Source organism: Anabrus simplex, chromosome 1 (assembly GCF_040414725.1).
Source record: "Anabrus simplex isolate iqAnaSimp1 chromosome 1, ASM4041472v1, whole genome shotgun sequence".
NCBI lineage: Eukaryota > Metazoa > Arthropoda > Insecta > Orthoptera > Tettigoniidae > Anabrus > Anabrus simplex.
In genome coordinates this window covers 1,381,470,555-1,381,482,984 of record NC_090265.1, presented here as the reverse complement: position 1 = coordinate 1,381,482,984, position 12,430 = coordinate 1,381,470,555, and the positions used below count along the sequence as shown (strand labels likewise).

Below are 12,430 nucleotides of genomic sequence, written 5' to 3'. Positions count from 1 at the left end.
ATCATTGTCCTCCCTATGAGCTTGGCTGTTTGTGATGTCACCAGGAAGATTTCCTCTTAGGTTGAGAAGATTTTCAAAATATTCCTTCCATCAATCCAGTGATTCTCTGGGATCTATTATGAGTTCACCTGATTTACCCAAAATGCTATTAATTTCCTTTTTCTCTCCCTTTCTTTCTCTCTTTCTTTCTTTCTTTCTTCTTTCTTTATTACTGTCCAGAAAGGTTTCCGTCCTGCTTAACCTAGCCCTTCCAGATTATTACCTATATTTTCCCACGACTTCTTCTTGGATTCAACAACTATTTTTTGTTCTGTTTCTTTCATTTACTTACAATTCCCTGTCTGCATCAGTCATTGTTTGGAGCTATTTCTGATGTGCCTTCCTTTTACATTTCCAAGCTGCTCTCACTTCATCATTCCACCAAGATGTTTGCTTTTCTCCATCTTTACACACAGATGTTTCAAGGCATTCCCTTGCTGTTTCTACCACAGCATTCCTGTATGCCTCCCATTCTCTTTCTATATATCCTGAACCTGTTTACTGTCCAGTGTTTGGAACTTTTCACTAATCATATCCATGTACTTAATTTCCTTGTGTTGGAAATTTTCTACTCTTATTCGTCTACAGACAGATTTTACTTTCTCTGTCCTAGACCTAGCTACAGATCAGGTAGTGGTCCATATCATTGAAAATTTCCCAGAAAACCTGCGCATTTCTAACAGATTTCGTGAATTGAAAGTCGGTAAAGATATAGTCTATTATTGATCTGATGCCCCTATCCTCTCAATAATAATAATAATAATAATAATAATAATAATAATAATAATAATAATAATAATAATAATAACAATAATCTCAATGTTGACTGTCTGGCGTTTGCCAACGACTTGGCCATTATATCTAATTCAACAGAAACTTACGTGAAACAACTAAATGTTCTCAGACAACAAGCAGCAAAGGTTGGGCTACATGTGTCTCTTGAAAAAACACAATTCATCACGAACATCGGTGAATCTCTTTGTACGTTGCATCTGGAACAGGGAGAGATCAGGAAAACCAACATGTTTAAGTACCTGGGAGAATGGTTGGAATCTAATCTCACTGAGGGAACAGCTTTTGTCAACTTGAGTTAGCAGGCTTGAAATGGCCTACCAACTGACAAAGAATACCTATAATAAAAGGTGTCTCTCTCGTAATACTAAGATGAAGCACTACCGGACAGTCATCCGCCCTGAAGCTTTATATGCTTCAGAATGTTTAACACTCAACAGGAAGGGACTTATGGAAGAACTTGAAATCCGGGAAAGAAAGATAATGAGGAAGATACTGGGGCCAGTCAAGGAAGGTGACAGTTATAGAAGATGGTCTAACCAAGAGCTCTACAAGTACTGTGAAAGAATAACGAATGTAGCAAGGAAGAGATGCCTAGCATTCTATGGGCACATCTATAGGATGCATCCGACCAGGTTGACCAACCGGATTCTCAGCTACTGGCAAAATAGGAAGACCAAGTCACCACGGTTGATGGAAGTGGATAAAGATCTACAGGAACTGGGAATAACAGAAGGAAACTTAAAGGATCAGATAACACTCAGGAAGATACTTAAACATAAGGAGTTCCAGGACAGACTACCAATGAAGACTGGTGCCCTTTAGACAAAGGAGAGGAAGGAGCAACACAGCCTGAGGATGCGCAACTACTGGGCAAACATCAAAGCCCATTCCAAAATGTAATAATTGAATGTCGTGGTCCTTAGCTGGCCTATACGAAATAATAATAATAATAATAATAATAATAATAATAATAATAATAATAATAATAATAATAATAATAATAATAATAATAATGTTATTTGCTTTACGTCCCACTAACTACTTTTATGGTTTTCGAAGGTGCCGAGATGCGGAAATTTTGCCCTGCAAGAGTACTTTTACGTGCCAGTAAATCTACCAACAAGAGGCTGGCGTGTTTGAGCACCTGCAAATACCACTGGACTGAGCCAGGATCGAACGTGCCAAGTCGAGTTCAGAAGGCCAGCGCCTCAACCGTCTGAGCCACTCAGCCCGGCCTTATCCTCTCGTGTTGCGGTGAATAGCCTTATGCTATCCCATACTAGCACGGAAGTGCAGCAAATGCTTCCTGTTCCTATTAACTTCCATATCTTCCCCACATTTTTTTTTTTTTTTTTTTTTTGTGCTATGGGCTTTACGTCGCGCCGACACAGATAGGTCTTATGGCGACGATGGGATAGGAAAGGCCTAGGAGTTGGAAGGAAGCGGCCGTGGCCTTAATTAAGGTACAGCCCCAGCATATGCCTGGTGTGAAAATGGGAAACCACAGAAAACCATTTTCAGTGCTGCCGATAGTGGGATTCGAACCTACTATCTCCCGGATGCAAGCTCACAGCCGCGCGCCTCTACGCGCACGGCCAACTCGTCCGGTCCACATTTATCAATCACCTTTTCGTATCCTTCAGTTCTATTTCAAACTCTCCCGTTGAAATTGTCCATTAGCACCATCCTATCACTGCTGTTGACCCTACTATAATGTTGCTCAATGCTTCATAAAACTTGTCAACTTCATCCTCATCTGCACCCTCATCCTAATTCCTCCAACTGCCAAATCTACCCACATCTTCCGCTCATTTACATGCCTAACAGAAACTATGTTGCGTGCAATAGTATTCATGATGAAAAAAGAGAAGAAAGATTAAAATGAGGATAAGTCATAAGACGAAGAGATGGAAGGCAATGGAAAAGTAAAAAGGCTGGCTTTCAGTGAAGGACTACAGATCGCTGAAGGAATCCTCCGTTACATGCAAGAGCAAGGCACATCTAATATGGATGTTTTGTTTTTCCATCGCCTAGATGATGAAGCTGCGCGAAGATGAAATGAGTGTGAGGGACAGTCAAATATGAACAATTTTTCCTACAAAGAGCTAATATTTCTTCAGTTTTTTATGTAAGTTTATTTTTTAATTTTTAACCATTATTTTAGGGTATGTTGTACTTTTCTGTGTTCTGTATTTAAGAAATAAGTTCTAACTGATTGGGTGATTCCACCTTTACAATACAATACAAAAGAAGGTGGAATCACTCAATCAATTAGATCTTATTTCTTATTGAGGCCAACAATACAGATTTATTATGAAATTTATTTCTTGCGGTGTTCTATATTTGGCTAGAACTTTCAGTAGAGTGATTTACGTGATTTACAGTGAAATGTTGAGCTGTGAATAACCCACCCCTTATTCCATGAAACTCAACTTTTCGGGAACTTGACACCCTCACAGTCCACATTAGGATGAATGTGCGGGAGTCTACTGTACTTCCATTACACCGGGATATTTCCAAGCAAGAATTAGTCGAGTTATTAGCAACACATTATTCTTGAGGATATTAAAAGAATGAGAAATCATTACAGTACTTACCCACATGTTTATCCAGGAATCTTACAATTAAATGATGATTGATTCTTGTACCGATGACAGGATCTAATTTCTTCATGAAAAAATTAAGCCAGTAGCCTATTAGATAGGGTGTGTCAGTCTGATTTTCATGAGTTGTTAATCTGAAAGGAAGATGTTTTCATTATATTTTATGTTTAGTAACTATGGTAGAAGAAAACAAAGATAAAATGCGACTTGATTTTGCAGCCACTCGTTCAAAGTACTAAACTGGTTACTAGTGTGTCAAAAAGGTAATCACTAGCTTACATTTTAATATCAAAATGGAAGTAAATTTTAGCTTCTTAATGATGATGGTGATTATGATTGCTATCTTAAGGGCCTGGGAAGGTGTAATTGGCTCCTGTCTCTACTGATTATGGACAGAAATATAAGAAATTAAACCTTGTTAAATGTAGACCTTGGCACTTTCAAGCAAAATATGGAATTGAGAAGCAAACAGAAAAGAACCTCTATTTCCCAGATCAGTCACTCATCTGGTTATTTTCACAGTGGATTAACTTATATTAGAGCTCTGTAACCAATAATGAAGGGTAAGGAGAGCCAGAGCTGAGCGTGAGCTAGCAAACATCATCAAAGCCAGCAAAACAGCTTATTTAGGCCATGTTGCATGAGGTAGAAAGTATGGGCTTTTACACCTATTGTTGTAAGGAAAGATAGAAGGCAAGCGAGGAACTGGTAGACCACCAATATCATGGCTCCAAAACATCAAAGACGGGACTTGCATCAACAACACCAAAAACTCTTCAAGTTAGCTTTCTCAAGGGTGATCATCAATGTCTGGGGGACCGGATATGGCATTTGAAGAAGAAGAAGATGAAGAAGAAGAAATAATTCTAGCTTCTTAATGATGATGGTTATTATGATTGCTCTTAAGGGGCCTGATTATATACAGAAATATAAGAAATTAAACCTTGTTAAATGTGGACCTTGGCACTTTCAAGCAAAGTATATTACAGTTCCAGTGGAGAATTATTGCTTGTTTTGACAAGTATTACAAGCATTTTATTTATTGATACATAGCTTATATACATAGTTCTTTCATAGGCCTTCAATATAGTCACCAGCAATGCATACAATGTGTTCCCAGTGATGCAGAAGCCATTGGACCCTGTTGGCACTGCCCAGTCTGTCGATAGTGCAAAGAGAGTGGTCAGGGGTAGCGATTGAACAATTCGCCGGCCCCGTGGTGTAGGGGTAGCGTGCCTGCCTCCTACCCGGAGGCTCCGGGTTCGATTCCTGGCCAGGTCAGGGATTTTTACCTGGACCTGAGGGCTGGTTTAAGGTCCACTCAGCCTACGTTATTAGAATTGAGGAGCTATTTGATGGTGAGATAGCGGCCCTGGTCTAGAAAGCTAAGAATAACGGCCGAGAGGATTCGTCGTGTTGACCACATGACACCTCGTAATCTGCAGGCTTTCGGGCTGAGCAGCGGTCGCTTGGTAGGCCAAGGCCCTTCAAGAGCTGTAGTGCCATGGGGTTTGGTTTGGATTGAACAATTCAGACATAGCTCCTGCTGTGTGTGCCCTAGCAGTGTCATGCAGAACGATGGGTGGGTTATCCAAGAAGTGTCGCCGTTTTCTTCTCAGAGCTGCTTGCAGATTGTTTTGCAAAAATGAACAGTAGTACGCAGCATTAATGGTCTGCTGTGGAGGAACCGTATCCGTTAAAATCACACCATCTGAATCATAGGCAAGAATCAGCCTTTCCTTCACAATGGTGGGGGTCTGCCAAACCATTTTTTTTTGACCCATGATGACACCACACGTTCGATTGTCGTTTAAGCTGTGGTTCATAAGATTTGACTTAGGTCTCATCAATGGCAATTATATGCCTTTGTGCTCTTAGCGCTGCAAGTGCGTACAAGAAGTGGCATATCGCAGCCATTTCTGCATGTCTGTTAACTCATGTGGAACCCATTTTGACGTAATTCTCCGCATGTTGAGGTGGTGCTTCAGGATGTGAAGCACAGCTGAATATACCAGTCTTGTATCCTGTGCTGATTCATGCATCGTTAACATTCCGATCCACCTTCGCTAATGCGGACATAGTGTGTACATGTTTGTCACTTTCAGGTGGATGACCAGATCAAGGCATGTCCAACACATGTTCGCATCCTTGTCGGAAGGCTGCAACCCACCTTGCTACCATCCTGTAAGGTAATGCAACCGCACCGCACGCCTCTCACAGTCCTTGGTGACAATGGCGTGCTGAGCGACCTCTAGCACACTGGATTTTTAACCAGCTTGTTTGTTCATGTTTGGAAAACATGGCGACTATCTTTCGCGAGCATTTGCTTACAACTGCTCATCTTCACCTGGCCACTGTGAACGGACGTGCAGGAGAAGGGCGAGGTTATGTTTTCTGAGGGAGGTAATGCAGGTCAGCACCCTTTGGTAAGAATGACAGAGCCTAGCATCGTTGCAGGGCTGCGCTGGAGCATGGTTGACAAAAACTTAAAATCAACCTATGTATTTTTGATGGAAACTCTGACTGCACCAATCTCTTCAAAGTACCCTGAAACTTACCTGATGGTGTACACTTCTCTTTCATGATGCATTTGGGCATTTTCTACAAATTTCTTCATGATAGCAACATTACTTGGAATAGGAAATGTCTGAGTATTGACAAAGAGCAGAGGAAGCTGGACTTTGTCAGGTAAGTCAGTTTCTTCTTTTAATGGAAACATCCATCCATCCAGTATAACACCAACTCTGGAAAAAAAACACAAATATAAAAATAGTTTGACTACCTTTCCTCATGTAATACAGTAATATATCAATTAAATGAATAAAATAAACAGATGTATAGATAAATAAACCCTTCTCCATAGTGTAGTTTAAACATAACCTACACTGGCAGAAAAAAGTATCTAAACACCAAGAAGGGGTTGTGCTAGATTAACAAAAGTTGATAGCCATGTTTATGCATCTGAAAGATGACGCTGATTCAAATTTCCCACAAATCGCATTAGCGTGGTGCTAGGAGCAGCTCCATGACATTGCACATCAGGTTTGCTTTAAAAATGGCTTGTGCTATGCAAGAGCATTAGGTACCTGTGAGATTAGACAGAGTGGCTGTGAGAGGGTCAAGAATGCCTTTACGATGACAAAGAGGCCATTATCAACTGCTCACTGTGGTTGAACGAGGCCGTATAATAGGGCTACGTGAAGGTGGACCTTCCTTCTGCGCTATTGCAGAAAGACTTGGCAGGAATGTCTCCACTGTGCATGCGTGCTGGCAGCATTGTCATGAGAAAGTACGCTCGCAAGAAGACCGGCTCCGGAAGTCCCTGTGACACTACCGAGAGGAAGGACCGCCGTATTCGGCATATGGCTGTGGTGCAGCAGCAATTCGAGCAGCAGTTGACACCACAGTGATGCAAGATACTGTTCGAAATTGGTTACTTGAAGGACAGCTCCAAGCCAGACGCCCTGCGCCGTGCATTCCAGTTACCCCAAACCACCGCAGTCTGCGACTTCAGTGGTGTCAAGCGAGAGCTCATTGGAGGATGGAGTGGAGGTCCATTGTGTTTTCCGATGAAATCCGGTTCTAGCTTGGTGTCAGTGATGGCTGCGTGTTGGTTAGAGGGAGGTCAGGTGAGCGTCTGCACTCCACCTGTGCAATGAAATAGAGGAGCTACAAAGAAGGGAAAGGTATGACCGCATATACCAGAAAACAAAATAGATGGGAGGGAGTGAAAACAAAGGAGTAAGAACCTTCGGAATAGAAGACTCTAAGAGGACAAACGATTATGGAAAAAGAGGAGGTGCTGAAGATATGGGAAGAATACGTAAAAGAACTCTACAATAAGGAACATTGTCTGCAAGACATCAAAATAGAGACATAGGAGGAGATTGAAGAAGACAAAGAAGGGCTCAACATATTAACAAGGGAAGTAGAAAAAAAAATTACGGACATGATGAGGAGGAAACCGACAGGAGAAGATGACATATCGGTGGATTTTTCTGAAAGAAATTGGAAATGGAGGTTTGAAAGCGCTGACGCAACTCATCAACAAAATTTGCGAAACTGGAGTACGGCCTAAGAACATTTTGGATGCTCTTGCAAAGAAACAGCAAGCCAAAAAATGTAGTGATTACAGAACAATTAGTCTGTTCTCACACGTGGTGAAGTCATTGCAAAAATACTCAACAGATGACTGTAATACAAAATTGAAGAAGCAATGGGAGAGGACCAGTTTGGGTTTAGGAAAGGAACCAGGGATGCCATAGACATGATGAGGATATTGTTGGAGAGAGTTTTGACTGTTAATGAAGAAATTTGAGCTTGTTTTTAGACTGGCAGAAGGCCTTCGACAAAGTCAACTGAGAGACAGGAGGCTAATTCTCAACTTGTACATGGGACAAAGAGAAAAATGCAACTAAACTACAGAGAAACAATCAGTATGGAAATAGGAAGAGGAGTCAGACAAGGATATTATCTATTGCTGAGTTTCTTCAACCTGTATGAAGAATGGCTGGCAAGAGAAGGGATGTGGAAACTTCAGGATAGGAGGACGCCTCAACACCATCAAGTATGCAGATGACCTGGTAGTGCTCACCAAAAATCAAAGACAACTGCAACACATGATGAACCAGTTGGTGGAAACTGGTAGGAAATATGGCATGCAAATCAACATTTAAAAATAAAAAATGAGTATATCAAAACAGGAGAAATCTTTGAGGATAACTGTTGACAATCAAGAACTGAAGAATGTGAAGTAGTTCAAGTACTTGGGAAGCTTGCTGACAAAGGATGCCCACTGCTCAAATAAAATTCAAGCAAGAATCGCCATGGCCAAAGTAGCATTAAAAAAGAAGAGGACTCTGTTGACCAGCATGGTGAGCTTGGAACTAAGGAAGAAACTGGTGAAGTGCTACATCTGGAGCGTTGGACTGTACAGAGCAGAGATGTAGACCATGAGAAAGAGGGAGAAAAAGTACCTAGAAAGTTTTGAAATGTGGATTTAGGAGAATAGAGAAGATCAAGTGGACAGATCGGGTGACAAACTATGATGTACTGAGAGGAGTAGGAGAGAAGAATACTATTCTGAATACAATTCTTCAGAGGAAAGCCAACTGGATTGGACACACACTTAGACATGAGGGGCTCATACACGACGTCATCGAAGGGAAGATCAAAGAAACTGCAGGCCGAGGAAGAAGAAGAATTCAACATCTGCATGACATGAAAGATGGGAGGAGATACAGCAGACTGAAGGAAATAGCTGAAAATAGGGAACATTGGCATCAGAAATTCTTCGTGCGAAGACACGGACCTACCACTAGGCAGAATACTGTAGGCCTATAATAATAAGATTGCGTATTGAAAATTATTTGTATGCATCAGAAATTCGTTAATGAATTTTTGAAATTTGTTCAAACCAATGAACTAGAGAAGTTTTACAGTGAAGTGACAAAGTTGTGGAAAATAGTTTTAACAACCCCATAAGTAGTGTTTCTGTAGAACGCAATTTCTAAAAGTTAAGAAACATTTAGAATATACACAGAACACTTAGGAACAGAAAAGTCTTATCAACCTATCCCTAATAGTAGTGCTGGACAATGCTCTCACTTGAGACTCTCGAGACTGACATGATAGATCTCAAGGTTATCTCGAGACTCTCACGAGAATCTCGAGACCGATTCTCCTGAGCTGCAATCTGTGCGACATCCCAGTAACTATGAGCATAAGCTTGATAGTATCTCTGCAGTTATTGTGTGAAATGACGTTCTCATATAGAAATGTGTATGCTGAGTTTTTTTCAAAAGCCTGGAAAAGTACTGCATGTTCAACTATGAGACCCTTAATACCATTAACACAAGTGAAAACAGAATGCCAATATTTTAAATGGTTCACAAGTTACTTGAGGTGGACGTCTTACATGATAAACCCTGTATAATTTATTAATAAGTGTAGATAGGATGCACACCTACCTGGATACCAGGCAGTCGTTGTCTACAGGGTAGGTTTTTGTGGTGCAGACTGGGCCAGAGGTGTTCTCTGTGACACCCTTTCAGTGATATTATGGGTTTATAAGTGCTGGATCATCCCAGAAGTATTTTTGCTAATGTATTTTACTTCTTTTGAACAAACAACACATTGGACTGTGCTATGTGGCATCTCTTCAAAATAATCCCACATTCATGACTTACGTTGTGTTTTGGACATCGTCTTAAAGTTGTCGCATATAATTAGACACAATTACACATTGCATCGTCAAATACTGAAGCACCTAAATTATGACGTGAATACTCTATAACATTGAAAGGTATTATTTCTTTCATCAGCATAATGTCGTTAAACACAAGCATTGGTCAAGTGGATATTAAATGTGAGGTCTAATAAATTACAAGTGATAACGATGTACACCTACAGTAGCTGTCAATTTCTGTACTTAGCCTACTTGCTCGTGTACTTACCGCTGCATACAATGTCAGAATGTGTACCCTTTATAATTATGTTATACTGCAACAATAATAGACCTCAGTAGAAACGAACGGCATAGTCGCTTGTGGACATGTATTTACTGAATGGATAAGGCCTAGTGTTGCCAAATTATATTTTCAAGATCCGCTAAATACTACTAAAAATCCGCTAAAATTCCGCCAAGAAATCCGATCTCAAATAATAATAATAATAATAATAATAATAATAATAATAATAATAATTTTTAAAAATGTCTGCACTCACCTGATCTGTGAGTTTCACTGGGAATTAACTCCCTGCCTGCGAGCCGGCAAGCTAAAACTTGCAGGCGTTTTAGTTCCGGGTGCAAACTAGGTGAATCCCTTACCTCAAGGGCCACACACAAAACAGGCCAGTTCATTAAACGGTCTTCCTTCATAGTATAAATATAAATGCTACACTCTCACAGTTTCATTATATGTCGTTATTCGTCAACTAAGAGATAAGTACCCTTTGCCCACTTATTACAAATTTATGATACCATGATCTCATAACATCAAATCCAAATAACATGTTTTCCTCATGTGATTACTAGCTTCTGATAAGAAATATGGAATAGTTCGGAGAAAGACTGGGGTACAAATTTTTTTTTAACTTAAAATTGATATAACACTAAATTCCACTATAATAAATCTAGAATTCCGCCAAAAAATCCGCTGTCCGCTAAATTATATTTTTCTCTACCGACAGTCTTCTAATTCCGCCAAATTTAGCGGAAAATCCGCTGAGTTGGCAACACTGGGCCCGTAGTTGTCTATTCGCATACTTGGCACGAACAACTTTCATCTCCATCTACCTGTAGGCCTACGATACGGTGCTCACTGCACAATGCGGGGAGACCGCTCTCGAGATCTCTTGACATTTCTCACAAGAAACAGGTGTTTGTGCTAACCGCAAGAAATCTCGAGAGCCTGTCTCAGACTACCCATCACTACCTAATAGCACTGAAGAGGGAACTGTTTTAAACTATGTCCCAATGATCAAACATTTTCTACATTCCATAACAACAAACTTCACATGGCTACAGTGTCTAGAAAAGATGCAACCTTTCTTAGACAACGATAATATGAATTTTTAATAAGCCTAATTATGATTTACTTATGAAAGGAAAACATTGTTTACTCAATCAGGATCTATTCTATTTCCAGTTCCAACATATAATATCTTCAAGCAAGTTACCTACGCGGAACATAATCTTACTTCCATCAAAAGATGTACACATCACCATTGTCCACATCTTACTAGTAGTCTGATACTAACTTGAAACGGGAATCCTTTGCAAGGGTAAAAAGGGCAGTTGCTCCTCCAAATGAGTGTCCCATCATTGTCAGATTGGAGAGGTCTAGACGATCCTATGATAAAGAAAATGACACATTGTTGTAGCTCAGCAGCTATATATTAGACTGTCATAGATAGGGTTAGTATTCATAGGTGCCATATTCATAGACTGACATATTTTTATGACTATATGTTCTCTAAATTAAACTATTCTGAAATTATAAGCAGAGAAATGAGTAATAGTATCACTGAGCAAGATGCCATTACATACAAACAGGTATTCACATAAATTTCAGTCACATTATAATGCAGAGATATTAAAAATTAAAAATTGATAAACAATTTTTATTTTCATTTTCATAAATAAGATATTAAATAAATCTTGTAATTTTAGATTTTTGCAGCAAACATATGGTCTAGTTCATATGTACCGTTTGATTTCAAAGCATGGTATTATTGCATTACTTAAATATTCATTCAATCATACTTATTCTTGTATTCATCTGCTGGAATGAGTATAGAAAGGGGATCGCATTCTATTACTATCAATGACAAATCTGTGCTGCTATACTGTCATGGTATACGGAAAAGTGAAACAGGGCGCAGAGGAACAAACACAACATTTGAACAGTGACAACTTGTGATCTTTCACCACGCTAAATGTTTTATACATACAGATATTGCTGCTATGGTGAATATACCACGGAGCATGGTTGAAGACATCATCTGAAGATACAGAGTAGAGGACAGAATTGAATCGTTACCACAAACAGGATGTCCACAGAAGCTGAGTGAGCGAGGGAAGAAAATGCTTATGAGGAAGGTATTATTGATCACTACCCATACCTAATAGCTCCCTAGTCATCACCATATCTCTTCCATATTCCCAATGTTTTTTCAAGTGTTTACAGCATTAGGAGAATTATTGTATTATATGTCAGTAGATTTTTCTGGTGAGTTTAATACAATAGTTTAATACTAATGCTTCACTGTTGGAGGTGTAGTGGTACGCTCATTCGTCGCCAGGTGGCTCGCTGTATGCTGGCACAGCACTAAAGCATTTTTAAATTCAAATCCTCATTCTTGTGGAAGTCTTCCTCATGAACAGTCGAGATTTTCTTCTGAAGTCGCGGAGCAATGTTCTCTTTGAAACGTAAAGGGTTTCACCTTGTTTTCTTGACATATCACAAACCCAAAAACCAATATCATGTCTA

At 39.8% G+C, this 12,430-nt stretch overlaps 1 protein-coding gene across 2 annotated transcripts in view; it reads right to left on the bottom strand.

Moving 5' to 3' along the window:
* LOC137497033 (platelet-activating factor acetylhydrolase-like) overlaps positions 1 to 12,430 on the bottom strand; it is a 135,802-nt gene that overhangs the window by 25,284 nt on the left and 98,088 nt on the right. For both annotated transcript variants that reach the window (XM_068225520.1, XM_068225519.1), the window contains 3 exons: positions 11,199 to 11,290; positions 5,996 to 6,181; positions 3,432 to 3,571 (listed from right to left, as the gene is read on the bottom strand). In XM_068225520.1, the coding sequence (XP_068081621.1) occupies positions 3,432 to 3,571; positions 5,996 to 6,181; positions 11,199 to 11,290 (418 nt within the window). The remainder of the gene's footprint in view (positions 1 to 3,431; positions 3,572 to 5,995; positions 6,182 to 11,198; positions 11,291 to 12,430) is intronic.